The sequence below is a fragment of the Gnatocerus cornutus genome, chromosome 2, assembly GCF_029298725.1.
Source record: "Gnatocerus cornutus isolate USDA-ARS CGAHR chromosome 2, icGnaCorn1.1, whole genome shotgun sequence".
In the NCBI taxonomy this organism is placed as follows: Eukaryota; Metazoa; Arthropoda; class Insecta; order Coleoptera; family Tenebrionidae; genus Gnatocerus; species Gnatocerus cornutus.
The window spans coordinates 3,570,249-3,593,273 of record NC_142234.1 but is presented as its reverse complement, the minus strand read 5'-3'; the positions used below and the strand labels follow the sequence as shown (position 1 = coordinate 3,593,273).

Genomic DNA, 23,025 nt, shown 5'->3' with positions numbered 1-23,025 from the left:
AATGCTTTATCGGGAGTTGGATGTGTAATCGCTGCGAGAACCAAAAAAATTTTATATGTGGCTGTTAAAAATAAATTATGCAAGTTTTGTAAACGATTCAAGACTGATAAGAAATCAGCGCCCCGCCATAAATGTTTTGCAAATTGGAAAAAATCATCCACATCAATGGAGGCAGGTGTTATTTTAGAGGCTTTTAAAAAGTCTGTTCAGATGCATAATTTAAGATTTAAATTTATTATCGGTGATGGAGACAGTAGTGTGTATAAGAAAATTCAAGCAGCAAGACCATATGGACCAACATATTTTATTCAAAAAATTGAGTATAGAAATCATGTTTTAAGAAATTATTGTACAAAATTGCGCGAAATTTCAAAAATTCCCAGAACAGACCTTCAAGTTAGAAAATTTTTGCGAACAAATATACTTAAATTTAGAACAGCTGTAGTAAGTGCGATTAGATACAGAAAAAATGAAAATTTCCCATTCTCAGAAAAAATCGAAAATTTAAAACGAGACATTCATAATGGACCTGCTCAGATATTCGGTGATCACAGTAAATGCGCAACTTATTTTTGTAATAAAGTTGGAAATACCACAAATTTGATTGAGTATAATAATTTTAAAAATAGTTCTCTCTACGATATATTTTTACCTGCATTAAATAGAGTCGCGAATTTGTCAGTTAGTTTACTTTACGACGTGGATAATAACATAGTGGAATGTTTCAATTCTGTCGTTAATAAATTTGTAGGTGGGAAACGAATTAACTTTTCTCTTGCCGGGTCTTACCAAGGGAGATGTTATGCGGCAGCATTGAATTTTAATAGTGATCATATAAATTTTTAAAAAACAATGCGGGATTTGATACTCCGGGAATATACGTTAATAAATTTCGGGAACATAAATTAAAACAAAAGAAGAAAAAGCATGGTAGAAAAATTAATGTTAGATTACAAAGTGCAGATTCGGATTATGGTGCGTGTAACAAAAACTCCAACGAAGTAGTTCCGGACATATTATTGGAGGAGTACGAAACAAGAAAAAATATATTTTTAAATGAGCTGTCATTGGCCAATGGTTTAGATATTGAAAGAAAAACAGTTCAGCAGCGGCATAGCGATGAATGGAACAAAGAACGGCAAATTAGATTGACAGCGAGTAATTTCGGAAAAATTTGTAAAATGAGAGACGGAACAGACACGTCAAACACGGTAAAGTCATTGTTATATGGTTCTGGTTTGAGGTCAAAAAAACTACCGAATGCATTACAATACGGAGTTGATAATGAAGAAAAAGCCACAAATAAATTTATGGAAATGACGGGTTTAAAAGTTCAAAATTGCGGTTTGTTTATAGACGATGATAAAAAATTTTTAGGCGCCACCCCTGATGGGTTAATTGGAACTGATGCGATAATTGAAATTAAATGTCCTTATTCAGCAAGAAACAGCACCATTGAAAGAGCGGTAAACGAGAAACTTATAGATTTCTGTCAAATTAATCCTAATAACGAAGGTACAATAGAATTAAAACGGTCCCATAATTATATGTATCAAATTCAAGGTCAGCTGCATATTACTAAACGGGATACATGTTTTTTTGTAGTTTATACAAAACTAGATTTGAAATATACAATTGTAGAGAGAGACAATGATTTTTGGAATACATTTATGGTTTCCCATTTGGAAAAATTTTATATGAATGCCTTACTTCCTGAAATAATAGATTCTAGAGTTAGCCGAGAACAAACGATTAGAAGAATTTTAAAGAAAGACTTATAAATTATGTTCGTTCAAATGTCCGGATTGTCATTTCTAAAATAAAGTAGTTTTATAGTTAGAGTCAAAAGAGTACAGTAGGCCTATTGGGGAGAGCACTTAAAAAAAACGCGCCGTCTCTCTGTACCCCAAGGGTGGTGTGGAAAACAGTGAATTATATTACAATTTAAAAATATTATTTCTCAATTCACTTGCTACAAGTACCTTCGATGTTTGTTGCCGAGAGCGACCAGTTGGGTCTTTACCTACTTTTACCCGATAGCAGTTTATTACAATTGGGCGGAACGTCAGTGACCCCCTAGTGAGCGGTCGTAAATCATGATATTTGCATAAGATGATTTGCGTTAGTTGTACTGTTGGTTGCCTATTTTGATTTGTTTTTTTATTAATAACTTCAAAATTATAGCATAATGACAAAAACAAAAATGTCACCTCCATAGAGGTTTTAATTCTCCACATGTTGGTATTTTTTTTAACTTCTTAGGTTGCTTCATATTCCTTAAAAACGAAAAATGGGAATTTCAGTTTTTAATTAATCAAAGTCAAATTTTTTACTTTTTCAAAATTCGAAGATGTCACCTCCATAGCTCTACCAGAGACGCATACATACAGAGGTCGAGCTATTTTTCAAAGTCCAAAATGCGCTTCAAAAACGAAAAATCGTAAGCCATATACCGGGTATATGCGTAGCGTAGACCCTTAAGTAATATGCGATAATTTTGTGCTAATTCTGTGCTCTTTTCGTTTTTGAGTTATTTAAAAATGTAAGAAAATAGTAGGCAACCCAAAATACAGATTTTAACAAATTTTCTTTGAACGATCGTCAAATGATTGGAGCTTTTTAATATTCATATTTAGAATTAAAAAATCTTTGTTTTGATTACCGGACATACTAAATGATAATACTAATAATACATACATAATTTAATTAACGCCCTTTATATTCTGCACAATTTAAAAATTTGCTGAGTAAGAACTGTTCTATCATTTATTTTTCTTTTAATCACGTCGTAAAATGAGGAATAGTTGGCTAGGCGCGTTGGAATAATGTCTTTAGAGAATATTGCTGTATTCAAACACAAATACTTGACGCTTCTTGAAAGAAAATTCGTTAAAAATCTGTATTTTGGGTTGCCTACTATTTTTTGTACCTTTTTTTAAAATAACTCAAAAACGAAAAGAGCACAGAATTTAAAAGTTGCTGCACAAATTAGCACAGAATTAGTATAAAATTATAAGACCAATTTGATTAATTTTTGTGAATTATGATGCTAGGCGTCAAGTTTGAGCATCACTTGTGTTTTAGTAATATCTCAAAAACAAAAAGAGCACAGAATTTAAAAATTGCAGCACAAATTGGCACAGAATTAGCACAAAATTATGGCAAATGTTTGAAATTTTTTTGCGATGTGATGCTCAAACTTGACGAACCTCAAACGTAAGACACCTAAATAATTTCATTTATGTATTCAGTGGCTGTCTAAACTCCAACCGCCATAACATTTCCTACGTACTCGTGCAGAAATATTGCAGTGATCAATAAATCGCATCAACAGTCTCAGCACGCCTTTCTTCATTTGAAATCGGTTCGCTTTAAATTAAAAATGCCGTGGATGTATGACTTAATTCGAGCGATTGCATTTTGATTTAGTTCAACACAGGACTTTGAATTGCATCATTTGCGCAAACGTGACGTTCTGAAAAGACTTAATGACGCAGTTATTGGACAAGTAATCGACTGTAAAAAGCAAGTTACTGAAGTGTTAAAATGCATAATTAGCATTACTTCTCCTTGAAACTAAACAAGCAGAAATTTACTTCTAATTTTTGACTAGCAAAAGAAAATTAAGAGCTCAAATAATGTGCTCAGAATGCATAAAACTTTTGAATTCATTCCTGAGCTGGTTGAGTCAATGATTTTCAGCGAACGAATCAAATAAAATTCTTGCGTTCTAAACTCGCAGTTCTCGGTAGGATTTATTAAAACACGTTGGTACAATTGCGTCCAAAAATAATGCACCATTGCTTATTTCCAAATAGCATTTTGAGGGCCTCGCCGGGGCAGGTATAAGTCCTAGCACATCTGAGTAGTCATAAAATGGTAATTTATCAATGTTTGCAAAAACCCTGTTCTAAAATTATTTCGATCTTATTTTGCTGTTCTGTGGTGGTAAAAGAAACGTATAAATACGGTGGAGCGTTTATGACTTTAACTTTTTAAACAGTTTCCACCAAACTGACCGCAAGACCCTATAAACATAATCACCCTCAAGTGGTGGGTCTTACCTGATGACCAGAATTGATCTCCAATAAATTACAGCCTTTTTGTTGATTCAAATTTACTGAAATTGGGGAAAAAATATTTGTAAATAAAGTTTCAGGACATACAGACAAAATATAGTAGATTACTCAACGTGTGAAGTTAAGTTTTGTTTTAATCTAATGTTAACTTGTAATAATAGAGTTGACGAATGATTAAAATTTAGATTAGCTTAAAAGTGCAGTATGAAATTTTTCAAATTTCGCTTAAATTAAATAAAAATATAATTGTCAATTTTGACATGTCAAATCACTTGCTCTCATTGTTTTGTAACTTTTTCACTTACTAGTTAGTAGAAACATAAGTTAATTACTAGTGAAAAAAATGAAGAAAATTTGAGTTTCTTAGGTCCCAAAGAATGACAGAAAATGTATTTTTATGGCAAAGTTAAAAAAAACTATATTTTATAGCTAGAGACAAATAATTAAAAAAATTATAAATTATAATTATAAAAAAAAACACCAACACCGCAATTTTCCCCTGCATTACACCCGACAACGTTGCCTAGGGAGATTTTTGGTGAGAAAACTTTTGTCAATTTTTTGACATTTCTGAAAATTAGGCAGTGTTTCCGTTAAAAACGTGTTTCTTTTACAGCCTGTTGGATTGCAAATCAGGATTGAATAGACTCGGCACAGCCTGGAAGGCCGTTTTGTGTAGTCAAATTGTCAATTAGGCAGCTAACCTATTTGATTTTATGACCAAAAAGTCACCTTCGACGATGTTGCCGGTTGTAAAGTGCTGGGAGAGTGCGGTGTTGGTGGTTTTTTTAATAAAAAAACGGACTTTACACCCGGTTTACCGAAACAAAATTAAATCCTTAATTTTACGAAACCAAATAACGTTATTGGGGTTTTTACATCTAAAAAACTATGTTTGAAAAACTAAAACTCGAGAAAATGTATAAAATGACGCTTCAAAAATTATAAATGCTAGTTGGCCATACATAATCAGTAAAACATGTAAACAGTAGCAAAATTACCAACACTAGTATTGTTGCCAAATTTTTAACAGCACTAGGATTGTTAAATGTGCCTTTATACAATTTCCTGCTAAAGTGATACTGTTACTCTAACAATTTAGAATGAAATGAAATATTTAACATTATGTTAAAGTGACATAAGTAAGTTACAAGTTTAATTTAATTTCAATTATTGCATTAAACCGCCCTATACTTAGTTACTTACTATTGATCAGAATTAAAAATCAATTGTTCTAAAATTTACTTTTTTAGCAATGAAAGTGAATTATGTAAAGAAAAATGAATTTTAAGAAATAAATTAGAAATTAAAAATTAAATCTTTAATTAAAATTAATATTTGATTCCATCATCCATCCATGTCAGCAATCAAACTTAATTAAATGCGTGATTAATTTAATCGCAATCAACTTATAGTGAAAATGAGGTCATTGCTTAAAAATACAAACATTGATTCAAAATTTCTTTCAATGGTCTTCAAATCATGTTGTTTAGTCGACTCAATCTGAATGAGTTTTCAAGTGAGTTGTAAATAAAATTTGGTTGTCTGACGCACCCTTGTACAAAAACTGACGCTCAGATCTCAAGCAGACCAACCCAAAAGTTCTAGAGGTAAAATGTATTGTTGGGTGCATATTGAATTCATACCATGGTGCATTATTTTTGGACGCAATTGTACGAACGTTGGCAAACTCAAAATTAGCGCGTATTGTGCGGAAGCAATTTATCGATTCGTTCCGATTTCTGGCAACTTTCTTACATTAAATTGTCTTTGTCGTTGCAAACTATTTAACAACAAAGCTACAAATTGACGGTTTCCTTAACTGTTTCTGATCATAAAGCTTTGTTTATTCAGATTGAAACCGAGTAATCCTTCGTCGATAAATCCGGGGCTTTGCCTAGAACTAATCGGAGCGGAACACAAATTCCCTTTAATTTGATGTTAGCTGTTGGCAGAAAAAAGTAAGATTTTAATGTGATGTGAGGTTTGCATTTGCATGTGTGGCGAGGCTTGTCAGAATATGGTATCGGTTTGCATTTTACCGACGGTATCATTGATATTGCTGAAGCTTTCAGCCGTCGCGTCGTATCGTATTTGGAGGGTTTGTGGTGCATCGAGCTGTAATTGCGTGTTTGAGCGATGGTAAAAGGAATTTTAGCGATGTTTGAAATCAAATGGAAATTTTCAATGGGAGATGAAAACAGCATTAACGAGTTTTTTACAGGTGTAACGAAAAGCGTGGGATATGCAAATTTTAGTTCCAACAGTCATTCTTCCAGAATTCAACAGCCGCTTCACCTACCTTATCCATCAATTGCCTGACAATGCCATTCCATTCCCCCGTTTCTAAATCTATTACTCCGTATTTGCTGTCCGGCACAAGTTCTATTCTGTATTCAAAGCCTACCATCGAAGCGATCTCCTTCAATAAGTCAATGCAGAAGCCTTCATAGCGGTCATTACCGGAAAGATAATCTTGGGTTTTTAGCATTACGTACGGCTGCTCCTACCAACACCATCAGCCAAGTTACTTTACACATTTTATTAGTTTGGCTGTTGTACATGCAGGAAGCAAAACCGTGCACATTAACGTACATGCTGCATCAATTCCCGCACCATCCCGTTCCACTGACCAGTCATGGGGTCGCGGGCGCCATACTTCCGGTCCGGAACTAGTTGTAGAAGATAGTCAAAGCCGATTTCTTTCGAGATGCTCTCCAGGACGTCAACGCAGAATCCATAGAAGCGGTTGTTGCCGGTGAAGTTTTTTTCTTTACGGAGCATTACGTAAGGACTCTCCTGAGAAAGAAGCGGAGACATGCACATGCAACAAAATGTATAATTTTTTTTTCGAATTTGCCGCTTTAATAGTCCATTAGAGTACTCAATTTGGAGTCGTTTATAGGTATCTAAAGTCCAGCTCATTGCTCTCTAGTGTAAATTTTCGAAAATTTTTGGGTGTAAATCTGGCTTTCAATTCCTTGGGGACTTTTGAGGTTAACACGTTGTCAAAGTTGAGTGTATTAAAGATTTTAATAGAGATTTAACAAGTTTTGGCAGTGTTGTGAAAGACAATTGCTTCTACGCATGCCACTGTTGCGTCAAGGTCAAACGCTTTTACTACCAATTGTTACTGATAAAAATCGCTAGGGGCTGCTGCCAACCTAACTTTTTAATGAGTGGACCGATACTATATGCTATTTATTTTGAACGTGAGGTCCAAAGTCCAACATGTGTCCAAATTTTGGGACTGTACGCAAAATTGTGCATGGGGTTGTACTTCTTAGTGATATTTTTTGGTTTATTATGTCGCATGCATTGTCTTGTTGACAGTTGACAACTGAAATGACAGAAACAATATTAGCAATGTGAGAAATTATTTAATTTTCTCAAAATTTAGACAAAAATCGTCAATGGTTTTGTTCGTTATGTATAGAACTTTTTTTGATGAAAAGATGGATCTTCATAACTCACAGTGAGACTGAAAAACAAGGGTTGTAATTAAACATAACCTATCGTGCTAGTTTTTAACTGTAATTAACAGTTATGTTTAGTTTATGGCTTAACATGTTCAGATCCTCAAATTAAAACCCTCACTTTGAAACCTTTGAGAAAAAAAAAGAGAAAAATATAATCTTCGAGAGTCTAAATGTTGATAACTTCGTCTTTTTTGCTCACTGAACGTCAATACTTGCACTTGCTTCGAATCTAAACCCAAATTCTATTAATAGAATGCAAAATGTTCGCCTAAAGGTTTAATTTGGAAAAATAAGCGATTTGTTTACAAACATGTTTAGTAGTCAAAAAAACATCCACATCGCGTAGTACAAATCTTTTATTAACCACTGTTCATCAAATTAGACTTAAATCTTTTTGTATTTTCAATAAATTCCAGATTTAACCAAAAGTGTCAATCAAAATGTAAACAAACTTATTTTGACACCCCCCACGCTAAATTAGTGCCAACTTTGATAAAAACCCCTAACTTGTCAGATACACTCAGCTCTCATATATACAAGGTGTTTATAAATGTTTCTAGCATCAAGCGTGGCTATGGAATTCCTGTCGTACACTATTTTGCCGCTTTGTTTACATAATGAATATAACTATCTTGAAAATTATTTATAATGTTACTTACTTCAATGACGTTTTAGTTATGGTTTTAAGCGAAAGTTTTTAATTTTCAGGTTTTAAACCACAACTGGAATAGTTTATTTCTCAAAATTTACTTTGCTTCATGTTTGAGGTTAACTGCAAATGTCAGTTGACAAATCCAAACTCACATTTGTAATGAGCAGAAAATTTCTTTGACATTTCATAGCCACCCTTGATGCTAGAAACATTTATAAACACCTTGTACCTTCCGCCACTAAAATTGAGACCTTTTATAGAAGTAACTAAATTTAGTAACTTTTATTTTTGAGCTGTGTCACTAAGGTTAACTTTTGTAGTGTAATTCCTTGTAGAACAGATATCATCAAAATGACAGTTTCTGGTTTGTCAAGGTAAATAGTTATTTTCCAAACGAAAAAGAAGAAAATCATCAGAGCTCCGAATCAGATTCAACTAGTTCATCGATTTCATCTTTTGAATCTGACTCTGTTAGTGTTACAATGATTGAAGGAATATTGTCTACAGCTGCGTCTCCCATGAGTGCTGACCAGTCTTGCCTAATTAATTTTTCGCAGTGTGAAACAAAATTTTTCTGGTTGTTTGGTGTGCATTGCGAAATTGATTTTTCCTACGACCCCATATGAAAGTGACATTTTCCACACGGTTAAATGACTCCGAAAGTTGATGTTTTCGTACCTCCATTTCCGAAAGTAAAAGTCACTAGTGTGATATGAATATATCCGCACAGACCTGTCAAAATTGACAGTTATTTTGAAATACAAATGTAACTCTTGAATTTTTGTCTCAAATATGTAGACGATTCACTGTAAAACAACATGCATAATGATAAAAGTGAATTGGTTAGGTCGTTTTTGACAAATCAGGTTTGACAGGCCCATGCGAATATATTCATATCACACTAGTAACTTTTACTTTCGCAAATGGATGTACGAAAACATCAACCATATAACTATGTGGAATACGTCACTTTTATATAAGGTCGCAGAAAAATGACATTTAGAATAGATAAGAAATGAACTATTGTCGAAACTTATGGTTTTTTCCTGATGATGGAAGGTCATAGGAAAAATAGTGTACATAACTCGTCGAAAAGTGTCTTTCTTGCACTCGTGTAATATCTGCACTCGCTGGCGCCTCGTGCATCTACTTTCACACTCGTGCAAAATTGGTCACTTTCCGTACTTGTTATGTAAATATCTATATATTAACCATAAACTTCTGACTTTCCTTCCTCCGATTTTTGCAGGAAAATATTCTGTTTTCTACCATTTGAAACTGGTTGTCTTATAATAGTTGATTCCATTTCGTTTGATTGTCAAATTTTAATTACAAATTTATTTGACAGAGAGTGATGCCAATGTTTAATTCTTAGTTATTTCAAAAATCCAACGTAGCGACACGAAAGTATCCGTTAGTTACTTCTACCGAACGTGAATCACTAATAAAAGAACTCAAGTAGAAAATTTTGTTTTTAAAGAGTTGGCAGAACTAATTAGTCTGGCTGTCACCTGTTTCCTGTCAAGTTCTTGGTCAATTTGGATTTTACGATTCGTGTTTAATAAATTGCTGCGTGAATAAAAAATGTATCAATATAATTGAATTGTCCTTTGCGGCCAACAATATATGTACCTAAAAATAATAGATGTGAATGCAGGTTGTGAGGTTAGGTTACGTTAGGTTAAAATTCAGTGATAGTGAAACTCGATAAATGTCAAATTTTAAATTGAATTTAAAAATCAAGTGACAAGTCGTGGTTACAAAACCATTACCAATCGTGTTACACGAAAACTCTTAGAATTGGAGAATTAAATTTATTATTAAAAAAGGGTGCAAATTCGAAAAAATAGTATAAAGAACTTGTTTTATAATGGCATTGGTGCACTCGTCCCATACAATATGGGGAACTCGTGCACCAAATTGGCCATTATAAAACACGTTCTTTAATATACTATTAATAGCGTTCAAATTTTATTGGTGTTTAAGCATAGTGGCATTATTGCTAATTGCTCCTGTATGCTGACGACAGTCCCTTGATTCGCAACGAAATTTTGTTATATTGAAGTTAAATGGAGAAGTCCGTTTAACTAAATACATGCAAAACTAACAAGCGCAAGTCCATTTAGCAGCACTGAAATATTCACAAAGTTCAAAGCGAACTTTCTATGCATTACGTGTATCCTTTACACTTACTAATATTGTGGTAACGACTAGTGTGACGTTCATAGTTCCAGGATCAAAGAAAGCGGCCCGGTCGGTAATGTTGACCCCTGCCCCAGGGCGCCATTCCCCAACCTTGACCAGTGCGTGTTGTTTCAGTTTGAGTAAGTCAAGCTTAAACTGAATTCGACGTCCCTCTTTGAATTCTATGGGACCACTGAGACCTTTGAATTCCACCTGGAACAATGCAACACAATTAATTTGCTACATGTTTTTTCAGACGGAACAAAGGGAGAACTGATCGCTGTTAATCACCAAGGGGGCTGGTTTGCTTTCATAGATAATAAACAAGTCATCAATCCACAGGAACTGTTAATGCAGAAAAAATGCTGTTTGTAAGTATGTGGCGAATGGGTTTTATCTTGTTTTTTATTTAAAGAGAGTTCTTTTGCCAAGACAATTTTTACTGAAATATCTGTGATGATAATCTCATACGTAACAAAAATTCCCTCGGGTTGCTCTTCCGTTTCTTTGAAATTTTTATTGGATTATATTGACCGCACAAATTCATCCTTTTTACAGTCCAAAACTTGTTACTTGTATCCACAACTCAATTTACGACTTATATGGCTATTTTTCAGTAAAATCGCGAAATAATTACGTTGTATCCTGTTATGCATGATCTCACTTTAATAAAAATCTCGTCTGACCAAAAACATGTTTTTATTGGTTCTACTTCATAAAACACCTAAATAAAATGTATAGGGTAAAGAGTCCCAACTTTCTCCTGATGCGAAGATTAATTGCCAGCAATAAAAGTCACAGTTTATCACAGTTCGGTATGGGTCAGATCATTTGTAGGCTAAAGCCACCGAATGAAAAAATTTAACGACGTCGAAGAGGAAATGGGGGAGTTTTAATAACTTAATCCGGGCCCTAGATGAAAAAAATGGAAAGGTTAAAACTGCAAAATGTTTTTGTGAATAGAAACAAAGTGTAGTGTTTATATTTCAGTAACTATACAGGTGTCCCAGAACTCATGCCTAGCCGAAAACCGGGCATATCGGGAAAAGCTGTGAATGTGTAAATTGCTGAAAAAAAGTTCCAACTCCAACAGAAACTGAGAAAAGTCATGACAAAGTTGACCAATCACAAGGCCGGGTGGGAATACGTGTGGTTTTCATTTGTCAAATTGACATTAGACGTCAGTTAAAGAAATGTAGTAGACCAAATCAATTTATCCTGTTTAAGATTAAATTATGAAACCTAGCAACATTAATATTATGTGTGCTTTCGCTTCTGGGATTGGTCATTTTCGTTAAGCAATTTCTCAATTTTGATGCACATCAGGACAAAACGAATTGCATTTTTGGCATCCTGATTGCTATTTCGGCTAGGCGTGAGTTCTGGGACACCCTGTATATTTAGTGCGTTTAGCTGTAGCTTTTGTCGAGAAAAATATTTCCGAGCCTAATGCTTGACGATCTTTGTTTTTTTGCGCAGTTTGCGTGGACTTTGAAATTGTTCGAAAATGAAGCGGACGTAATATGACAAATGAGAAAAGTTTAATCGAGTGCCAGATAAACGAAGGCCAGACGTGATATTCATGTTTTTAAATATTTTTGTAATGTGAAAACAAATCTTTGATGATTATGCTGCTAGGTAACATTAATTATAAGAATGGTGGATGCGCCGGGAGAAGTATCGGTTAAATGATGATTCAAATATGTCAATGCATCGAAATTATTTTTTTGGTGCACTCGCCTACGGCTCGTTTTGTACACCGGAAACTCGTGCACTAAATTGGCCATTATAAAACACGTTCTTTAATATACTATTTCCGACGATCTAACATTAAAGTTACTTTATTTGCAAGATTTCTTTTGAAAATGAATGCGTTAATGTATCACTTTACCACGCAGATATATCATTTGTGTTTTACCACATGTAAGTGGCAATTCATTTCGATGATGACTCTAATCCCAGCGCTGTACATCGAAATAACTCGATCAATTCACAAATTAATCAAAAATGAATCTATACAAACCTTAGTTTTTAAAGCTCATACAAAATTTTTATATTTTTTTATTTATGAAACTGAAATTTTACGTAATAAATTGTTATTAAATTTACATCGATTTTCTTTTCGATATTAAATATACACTCCAATATCGATATAGCCTATACTCTGGAGGATCAACAAACCGTGCCGGTCCATTTAAATACCATTGAAAGCGTTGATTAGATGCTGTTTTGACGCCACGACAATGAAATTCAAGGAAGTTACTAGTTTGGACCTACTTGTCAACTCCTCTAAAATTGAACGTTGTAGAGCAAAAGACGCAGTTTTTAGAATTTTTTATTTTGCAGATGAACTTAAAATTTCCAAATTTTGAAATGCAAAATTTGTAACTCTAGAAGTTTTTACGCCACGGCAATGAAATTTAATGAAGTTACTAGTTTGGATCTACTTATCAACCCCCTCAAATTTGAACGTTGTAGAGCAAAAGACACAGTTTTTAGAATTTTTTATTTACATGAACTAAAATTTTCCAATTTTTGAAAATAAAAATGTGTAACTCTGGAAGTTTTTATGCCACGGAAATGAAATTTAGGGGGGTTACTAGTTTGGATCTACTTGTCAAATTTCCTAAAATTGAACGTTGTAGAGCAAAAGACGCAGTTTTTAGAATTTTTTATTTCGCAGATGAACTTAAAACTTCCAATTTTTGAAATGAAAAATTTGTAACTCTGGAACTTTTTACGTCAAGGCAATGAAATTTAAGGAAGTTACTAGTTTGGATCTACTTATCAACTCCCCCAAATTTGAACGTTGTAGAGCAAAAGACAGTTTTTAGAATTTTTTATTTAAACGAACTAAAATTTTCCAATTTTTGAAAATAAAAATGTGTAACTCTGGAAGTTTTTATTCCACGAAAATGAAATTTAGGGAGGTTACTAGTTTGGATCTACTTGTCAAATATCCTAAAGTTGAACGTTGTAGAGCAAAAGACGCAGTTTTTAGAATTTTTTATTTCGCAGATGAACTTAAAACTTCCAATTTTTGAAATGAAAAATTTGTAACTCTGGAAGTTTTTACGCCAAGGCAATGGAATTTAAGGAAGTTACTAGTTTGAATCTACTTATCAACTCTCCCAAATTTGAACGTTGTAGAGCAAAAGACACAGTTTTTAGAATTTTTTATTTAAATGAACTAAAATTTTCCAATTTTTGAAATGAAAAATTTGTAACTCTGGAAGTTTTTACGCCAAGGCAATGAAATTTAAGGAAGTTACTAGTTTGGATCTACTTATCAACTCCCCCAAATTTGAACGTTGTAGAGCAAAAGACACAGTTTTTAGAATTTTTTATTTAAATGAACTAAAATTTTCCAATTTTTGAAATGAAAAATTTGTAACTCTGGAAGTTTTTATGCCACGGCAATGAAATTTAGGGAAGTTGCTAGTTTGGATCTACTTATCAACTCCCCTAAATTTGAACGTTGTAGAGCAAAAGACCCAGTTTTTAGAATTTTTTATTTAAATGAACTAAAATTTTCTAATTTTTGAAAATAAAAATGTGTAACTCTGGAAGTTTGTATGCCACGGAAATGAAATTAAGGGAGGTTACTAGTTTGGATCTACTTGTCAAATCCCCCAAAATTGAACGTTGTAGAGCAAAAAACGCAGTTTTTAGAATTTTTTATTTCGCATATGAACTTAAAATTTCCAATTTTTGAAATGAAAAATGTGTAACTCTGGAAGTTTTTACGCCACGGCAATGAAATTTAAGGAAGTTTTTAGTTTAAACTTACTTATCAACTCCCCCAAATTTGAACGTTGTAGAGCAAAAGACACAGTTTTTAGAATTTTTTATTTCGCAAATGAACTTAAAACTACCAATTTTTGAAATGAAAAATTTGTAACTCTGGAAGTTTTCACGCCAAGGCAATGAAATTTAAGGAAGTTACTAGTTTGGATCTACTTATCAACTTCCTCAAATTTGAACGTTGTAGAGCAAAAGACACAGTTTTTAGAATTTTTTATTTCGCAGATGAACTTAAAACTTCCAATTTTTGAAATGAAAAATTTGTAACTCTAGAAGTTTTTACGTCAAGGCAATGAAATTTAAGGAAGTTACTAGTTTGGATCTACTTATCAACTCCCCCAAATTTGAACGTTGTAGAGCAAAAGACCCAGTTTTTAGAATTTTTTATTTCGCAGATGAACTTAAAACTTCCAATTTTTGAAATGAAAAATTTGTAACTCTGGAAGTTTTTACGTCAAGGCAATGAAATTTAAGGAAGTTACTAGTTTGGATCTACTTATCAACTCCCCCAAATTTGAACGTTGTAGAGCAAAAGACACAGTTTTTAGAATTTTTTATTTAAATGAACTAAAATTTTCCAATTTTTGAAAATAAAATTGTGTAACTCTGGAAGTTTTTATTCCACGAAAATGAAATTTAGGGAGGTTACTAGTTTGGATCTACTTGTCAAATCCCCCAAAATTGAACGTTGTAGAGCAAAAAACGCAGTTTTTAGAATTTTTTATTTCGCATATGAACTTAAAATTTCCAATTTTTGAAATGAAAAATTTGTAACTCTGGAAGTTTTTACGCCACGGCAATGAAATTTAGGGAAGTTTTTAGTTTAAACTTACTTATCAACTCCCTCAAATTTGAACGTTGTAGAGCAAAAGACACAGTTTTTAGAATTTTTTATTTACATGAACAAAAATTTTCCAATTTTTGAAAATAAAAATGTGTAACTCTGGAAGTTTTTATGCCACTTAAATGAAATTTAGGGGGGTTACTAGTTTGGATCTACTTGTCAAATTTCCTAAAATTGAACGTTGTAGAGCAAAAGACGCAGTTTTTAGAATTTTTTATTTCGCAGATGAACTTAAAACTTCCAATTTTTGAAATGAAAAATTTGTAACTCTGGAATTTTTTACGTCAAGACAATGAAATTTAAGGAAGTTACTAGCTTGGATCTACTTATCAACTCCCCCAAATTTGAACGTTGTAGAGCAAAAGACCCAGTTTTTAGAATTTTTTATTTAAATGAACTAAAATTTTCAAATTTTTGAAAATAAAAATGTGTAACTCTGGAAGTTTTTAAGCCACGGAAATGAAATTTAGGGAGTAGGGATAAATACTCTTGGAAAAATTCCCCAGAAGATTGCGACGTTCTTGAAGCTACCCACACCAAATTTATATAGAGGTCATTGTTTTCGCCTATCTTCTGCTTCCATATTGTCCAATGCAGGGGCCGATTTTGCAACGATCAAGAGACATGGTGGGTGGAAATCGACTTCAGTACCAGAAGGCTATATAGAAGCATCTATTGAAAATAAGACTAATGTTGCAAGAACAATATTGGTGGCAGTAATATGAACACCAGCTCTAATACATCAGGGCCACAATTGCCAGTGGAAAACATGGGAGCAAAGAGGAAGCCACAAAATCAGTCCTAAATGTTTCTTCTTCTAACTTAGAAAATGTTGATAACATTGATAGCCATATGTGTACCTTAAACAATTGTTCCATTAATAATATAATTGTAAACATTGTGAAATTCGGACAAATATAAGTTATTATAAAATTTCATCTAATTGAATCCAAATGAAAATATGAATGTTGATTGTTGCGACGATCGTCGGAAAAATGTTGTAATCATCTCGTTTTTTAATGGGCGATTAATAATTTCAACTATTAAAAACACTCACTCACTCGCTGTCGCTCGTTCGTGCTTTAAACAGTTTCCATTATTAATCGCCTTCATTAACAAACTAGTTTATTAAATAACTATACCATTTTTAAAACTTAAAAAATTTAACGCTTTAATAGGTATTTCTTTAATAAAGAATTATTGATCTTGATAAAAAACTTGTGTACATCAATTTAATTGTTCTAACGAGGAACATTTAAACGAACGACGTACTTGTAATCATTACTTAACACCTCATTTGAGCGAGTAAAGTGTGTCTCACAGCAGGCAATGAAGTAAACTTTTTATGCACGCAGAACGAGGGAGTCCTGATTGAGTGGCTCTTCACCAAAGAGGATACTCTTTCGTCTAAGATGTTCACTTCTTTTCGATTCAATTAATAATTGAAACATGATTTTTGGTGAAGAAGTATCTCATTTACTCGTTACCGATAATTCTCATCAAATTAAAAATTAATTAAAAAGATTTGAACGCAACAGGATCTGCTTAAATAATGAGATGAAGTAAATTGATCAAATTAGATACTGTCCTCACTGTTTTAAATAGAAGCAATATAAATATCTGTTCTTTAGCAAATTTATAGTTGTCTTTTATCTGAAATAATAGGTACAGACAAGCCCTACTATTGAACACAAGAAGCGTAAATGCGCTTAATATGTTAATAAATTAAGTGCTGTCAGCCTGACGCGACGGTTGGATGTAAGAGCTTTCCTGGAAACTCAACTTGCAAACGTTTTCCACCTCAATTTTACAGAACCATTAGTGATCGAAGTGAAGTTGTAACGGAACATTCGAGGGCAGGTCGATATACTCATCTGTTTTCCGAAAACAAATTGTTCGTCGTCAGTATGGCGTAAATTTAACTAACTCTTAAGTGGTTTACAACATTATAAACCTTCCGTTAATGTGCTCTTATTGCGCTGACACTCAATTTCCGATCAAATAAAATTGACCGAAATGGTTCCTATGGATTTAAGTGTCTAATTATCCCGCGTAAGCGATATGTGGAAGTTTTAATCCAAGATGTGTGTAATGAAATATGTTTCTCATAACTAAATTCTAATGGGCTTAATGAATCAAGAAATTTGAATGTTATGTTATAAGTTGGAGTGGAAGATGATCCCTTTGCGAATACAGCCGGAAGTTATAGTGACTTAAAGAGGTAAATCAGTTAAGAAAGCAGTTAAAGTCAATTTAACAATAGAGGAAGACATGAGTTACACTTGTGAAGGAGCAGCTGTGATTGATGTTGGTGAAAACGCTGTTCCTGTAATAACAACAAAGACTGGGACCAAGTTCGTGACTGGAATTGTGCATTTGTTCACACAAAACTCCATTGAAAAAGAGTGGAGAGTTACAGACTACTCATTCACCAATAACACTAATCAACCAATTTGGAATTTATATTGCAGAAGTGAAAAATTATTTCTAAAGTAGAATTGTCTCTACAGCACCTTTTACTTTGTTTACTCTTGTTTCTTCAGTTTTTTTTAGTTTGTAATACTTTATTAAAACGCCAATTAAAATGTGAACTATTGAATTATAGAAGTTTTATGACATAGTTTTTCATTGGATACTTACTTGAAAAAATGTTCAAATATGCAAGAAATATTTGTTTAGGCGGCTTAAACTAAAAATGGAATTTTTTAGTCTCAAAAGCGACCTAATAGTAAGTCTTTTTTGTGCGCAAACATTTTTGGCCGATCTATGGTGGCGCCATCTATCCATAGTTTTGCATATTACATCAAGATACCGACATTACCCCCATTTTTTTAATTTTTTGGGTAAAATCAAATCAACAAACTGCTGTAAAGTGCAACAAAGAGGTGTTGAATTATTGAAAATAAACATGTCTAGCATTGCTGCTGCAACAACATCAAAAAGCACATCAAAACTAATTCATACAAATTGCGAAACTACTCATGCCGAAACTGCAAATGTAAATAAAGAAAATATGAACTTTTCTGAAGGAATCATGAATATTTACAATTATTCAGTTGTTATAATTGATTAAATCAATAAATCATAAATAAAAATTAATTAACTTGTAAATTTAATGATGTCGCCTAAAAAATCTTGTGTGTATCACGGCCAAAAAGTGCCATTTTGCCCTCGCCTTCTTTCTTTTTGACCTTGGTACACAAATAGCTATTTCTGGCCTCTTGATTTTTACGTGGATAGTGCGGTAATAGTTATTTGGATCACAAGGCCGGAAAATGCTAAGCATTTTGTAGGCCAACATTAAAAAAATAAAAAAAAACTGATTTAGTGCTTTTACTCTGTAGCGACTATGTTGGAAATAAAACAATAGAGGGGCTATTCTGTATCGAGTCTGTCAAAATTTAAAGGCGTGTTAAAATTTTAAAGGTCCCTGAAAGTGAAATTCCTATTCTGTATCACCGAAGTCCGTTAAAATTTTAACCAAAGTACGTTAAAAAGCTGCTTTTTTAAAGGCAAACCGAGGTCATCCTTTAAATTTAACAGGGTGCTTTTCGATTCACTTTGACAGTTGTTTTCGAGGATATTTAATAAACGTTACGAAATAAGATGAATTTTGTTGAATTCTTAAAATAATTACATCAAATTTGATGCATTTGATAAATCTTTGATAACAAAGAAATCACATGTATGAGATGAAATTTGAAGTTACTTTAATTATTGATGAATGAATTTTTATATTCAGATAAACCATGAAATTTAATTTGATTGAGCAATTCAAGTGAGCCATTTTTTTCGTCGAATAAATAATTTATTAAATAAATTATTAAATAATAATGTTATGTTGTAATTAGTACAAAATGCATTTTCACATTAGATTTTTATTTAAGAGCTCTACACGATGGATAGCGACTTGGTCATGTTCTAAAAATTACAGAAATGCATTTTAGACACTCATTAAAATATTTTCAAAAAGATATCAACAAAGTAATGTTCGCAAATAATTTACCTACTTGTAATAAATTAAACTAAGAAAAAAACTGCACGTTTTGGTAATAAATAAATTTACATTTTATTATCTTTGACCTAAACTTTTAGTATGCAAGAATTTTCTACATTCCTAAACGCGTTTCAAGTTTCCAGTTACCTTTATACATTGTTCAAATATTTTTTTTAATATTATTTACGATTTTTCATTCTCATTAGTTTCGTTTCTCGCGATGACAGTAGTGAAAAGCGCACGCGCAAACATAACTAGGGCTCGTTCACAATCGAATTAACAGACGTACGTTAAAATTCTCCATTTTAACGTACTACGTTTATTTCATGATACAGAATTATCAACAGCATTTTTTCTTCATAAACTGAGAATCTATTGTGTGATTGCATGAGTTGAAGAAAAAGCGCAAATAAACCTTTTTTAATCACCAGAAAATCAGGGGCAGTTAGACGAAATCACTAAAAATCAGGAGAAAATATTTGAACATTAGGGGCCAATCATTAGAAAATCAGAGGAAATCACTAGCAAATCAGGGTAAATTAGACGAAATTCCAAGAAAATCGGAAGAATTTGGAAGAAATTACAAGAAAATCTGAGAAAGTTAATCGCAAACACAAGGAATTCTAGGAAAGTTTGTCGGATACTGTTTTGGAAAATCAGGGATTAACCTTCCTAAGTTTTAGGAAATCACTATGAATCAGAGGAATTCGTTACGAAATCAGGGAAACTGACGAAATACAAAAAAAAAGCAAAGAAAGTTGGACAAACCAGGGAATGTCAGACTAAATTATAAGGAATCGGGGGAAGTTAGGCTAAATCAAACGGAAATCAGGGGAAATTAGCGAGAAAAAAAAAGGAAGTTATGTGTGTGCCATTTTTGACAAGTATTAACCTCTGACAAGTCATGTTATCAGAAAGAAATCATTAGACAGACAATAAGGGAAAATCATTAAGATATCAATAGGAAATCAGATAATATTACTTGAAAATCAGGAGTCGACATCAAAAAAAATCAGAGGAAGTTTGACGAAATCACACAGAAATCAGAGAAAGTTGGACAAAATCACAAGACAATCAGCGACAAATTCAGGTGAACTCAGCCTCTGGCCAATACCAATTTATGAATGAATAAACTTAAACAAACAGGTTGTTTCCAAACAATGGGTCCCAAAATATAAATTATTGCAGCCCATTTATAATTATTGCTAAAATCTCAAAATTTTTGACTCGGCCATTTTTCTGTAGAAATCTGGCAGCGAAAACCGAAAACCCTGTGTGTACAATAATTCTTATTATCGAGGATATTGAAATGCAATGTTTATTTGCGAATTAACGAATTTACAGGCGATTTCTGAGTTGGTATCCGCTAAGTCATAAAATAGTTGTTTAGACAAATTTTGTAACTTCAATCATCCCCGTTAACATCATCGCTACGTCAACATTATATTTGTTTATTATTTTTTTATTTCTTCCATTAAATAAAAATTTAGTAAGAGAGCGAACCCTTTTATTCTTCATAATATTTTTTGGACCAGTTTTGTAACTGTTGCTCTATTATCGATGGTTTGTTATTTTCCTTTTCCAACCCCTGTTATCAAATGTTGTGAAGAAAGATGGCAAACACTTAGCCAAGGGTCGTACCCGTACCACATTCACAAGGGAAAATCGTAAGTTGGATAATTAGGAGGTGATTATTACTGATTATTACAACCCCATTTTATGGCTTAGAGGACACCAACTCAGAAATCGCCTGTATTCATAAAAACTCACCAATTTATATAAATTCGCGAGATTCTGTTGTATCTTTTTTTCTTGCTATGCCGTGTCTTTTTTTTTCTTTCATTTTAATAGAATTTGCAATGAGTTCAGAAACCATGAAAGGGGCAGCCTGTCTGATTTATGAAGTTTCTGCGTAGTACTGTTAAATTTTTAACAGCGAAGCCAGTTGGTTCTTTAAACCTTTTATTCTTTTTTTTATTCTAAAATTTTCAGGAAAATCTACATTTTGCCAGGCGTTATTATTTGTATCAGAGTTTCAAAAAACGAAAACCACAAAATATAAAGTTATCTTAAAACTTTCTTTGCTAAATGTTAAATGACAAAATACAATTAACTAGGTGGCTGTCTGAATTCTGTAGAACCCGGTTTTTTTGTCAACCTAACTTTTTCGAGGCCATCTTTGTTTTATAGTATAACAAATAAACAATCTCAAATTAAAATCCAACGCCACGGAAAAGCGAGGTTTACGAAAAAAGCGAGATCTACAGAATTCCGAGGGCCACCTAGTAGCTATTTAAACCCCGCACCGTTAAATCTGACTATTTTAACGTACCTTTTAAATTTAACAGACTCGATGCAGAATAGCCCCTTATATTCCTCTTTAGCAGACTCCTGATCATTGATAGCAGTAGCGATATCAACCGTTAAACAATAAAACTAACTAGTTTCCTTTTTAGAGGTCTAGGCCGCTAAACGCCGTTTTCTGATCTATTTACATGTCTCCAAAAACGTTAAAAATAGACGGCGGTCTAAAAAAAATTAAATTCACAATTAGTTAAGGAACATTTAGAAGACACGCCACTTTTAAAATAATCAAGATTTTCCATCAAAGCATTATTTGCACAACATGATTTTTACTTTAAAATCAAAATAAAAATCATTTTGTTGTGGCGCCATCTATTAGAAACTATTTCTTTCAAGGATTTACGCCCTTTAGTTTTTTTGGTCCAAAAGAAATAGGTATTAATTGTTGTGCAATTTGGCTTATTAGCCCTTATTACCCTTATTGTCTTTTTCACATTATGTTATGATTATAAATCACTAACTTGTTTTATTGTACAATTTTTACGAGTATATTTATTTGTACCTGCTGGTAAAATTAAGATTCAACATAAAATAGCTTGAGAATGAATGCCCCGACGGTCAACAATTTTTCTGCAACGTAACCATAAAAATTACCCCTCTCGTTTTATTTACGGCCCTTGTAAATTATCCGTTTTTCTTCGAGTTAATTAACTGTCACATAACTTTCCCGACAGCATTTGTATTCTCATCAAGAGCATGTGTACATTTACGACACATAAATTGCGCTGAAGCAACTAAATACAAATTATCATAATAAGCGCTGTCAACTAGGCAATTTAAAGGATTTAAGACGAACTTTGCACTGAAATGTACTGTTTTCATATACGGTCGCTTGTTTTGTGTGACTGAGATAAACTCCAGGATTTAGACCGTGCGTGACATTTTTTGCCAAGTAGTTTGTAGGATTAAGTAACTTTTTTTATGGAGTGGAAATTGGTAAATTATCACACTCAGAATGCGTAAATATCGGGAAAAGTCGAATTGTTAGGTAAATATGAGTGAAGATGGAGAGGATGTACACATGGAGGAGCATTATGGAGCGAGGATTTTATATCCGGTCGCTTTACATGTTATTTTTCGCCACGTTTAATCCGAGTATTTTTTTAATTGTTTTTTCAGACGTGATCTAAAATTGTTATTAATGATAAGCAGTAAATTTCATTGAATTGCCAGTGTTATTCAAGCATTTGCTATACTCTCTTCACATTTAATTACATTTTTAATTAAAGCGGCAAAAATCTCTATCTTTAAAATTTAAATTAAAATGCATTAACAACTGTTCATAATGCAAGTGATGGGTTTTATTATTTTATTTATGAATTCTACTAGCGATGGCGCCATTTCCTCTTCGACACACCAGTTTTGCTTTGCACTATAAATTTTATTCGGCTTTGCTTCACTACCATTTTCTCTGACCATAGAAAATAATGACACATAAAATGAAGATAGTGATGGATTCATGCCAATTTATTACGGATTGAAAAAACGACAAACATTTTTAGACCAGGGTCGATAATTTTTGAAACCAAAAAAATCGTAGTAGAATGAAACCTGTTGGAGAATGTTGAGAATATTACAAAAATGTAAGAAAAAATAAATTACGGTCGATTCGAGATCGGGCA

General features: G+C 32.8%; 1 protein-coding gene across 6 annotated transcripts in view; it reads right to left on the bottom strand.

Moving 5' to 3' along the window:
• Positions 1–23,025, bottom strand: part of LOC148178177 (glutamate receptor ionotropic, kainate 2-like) — a 116,976-nt gene that overhangs the window by 34,405 nt on the left and 59,546 nt on the right. For 3 of the 6 annotated variants that reach the window (XM_088029349.1, XM_088029348.1, XM_088029353.1), the window contains exons 8-10: positions 10,404–10,607; positions 6,675–6,878; positions 6,382–6,585 (exon numbers count right to left, since the gene is read on the bottom strand). In XM_088029349.1, coding sequence (XP_087885475.1) covers positions 6,382–6,585; positions 6,675–6,878; positions 10,404–10,607 — 612 coding nt within the window. The remainder of the gene's footprint in view (positions 1–6,381; positions 6,586–6,674; positions 6,879–10,403; positions 10,608–23,025) is intronic. The other 3 variants (XM_088029352.1, XM_088029350.1, XM_088029351.1) reach the window with 2 other exon arrangements.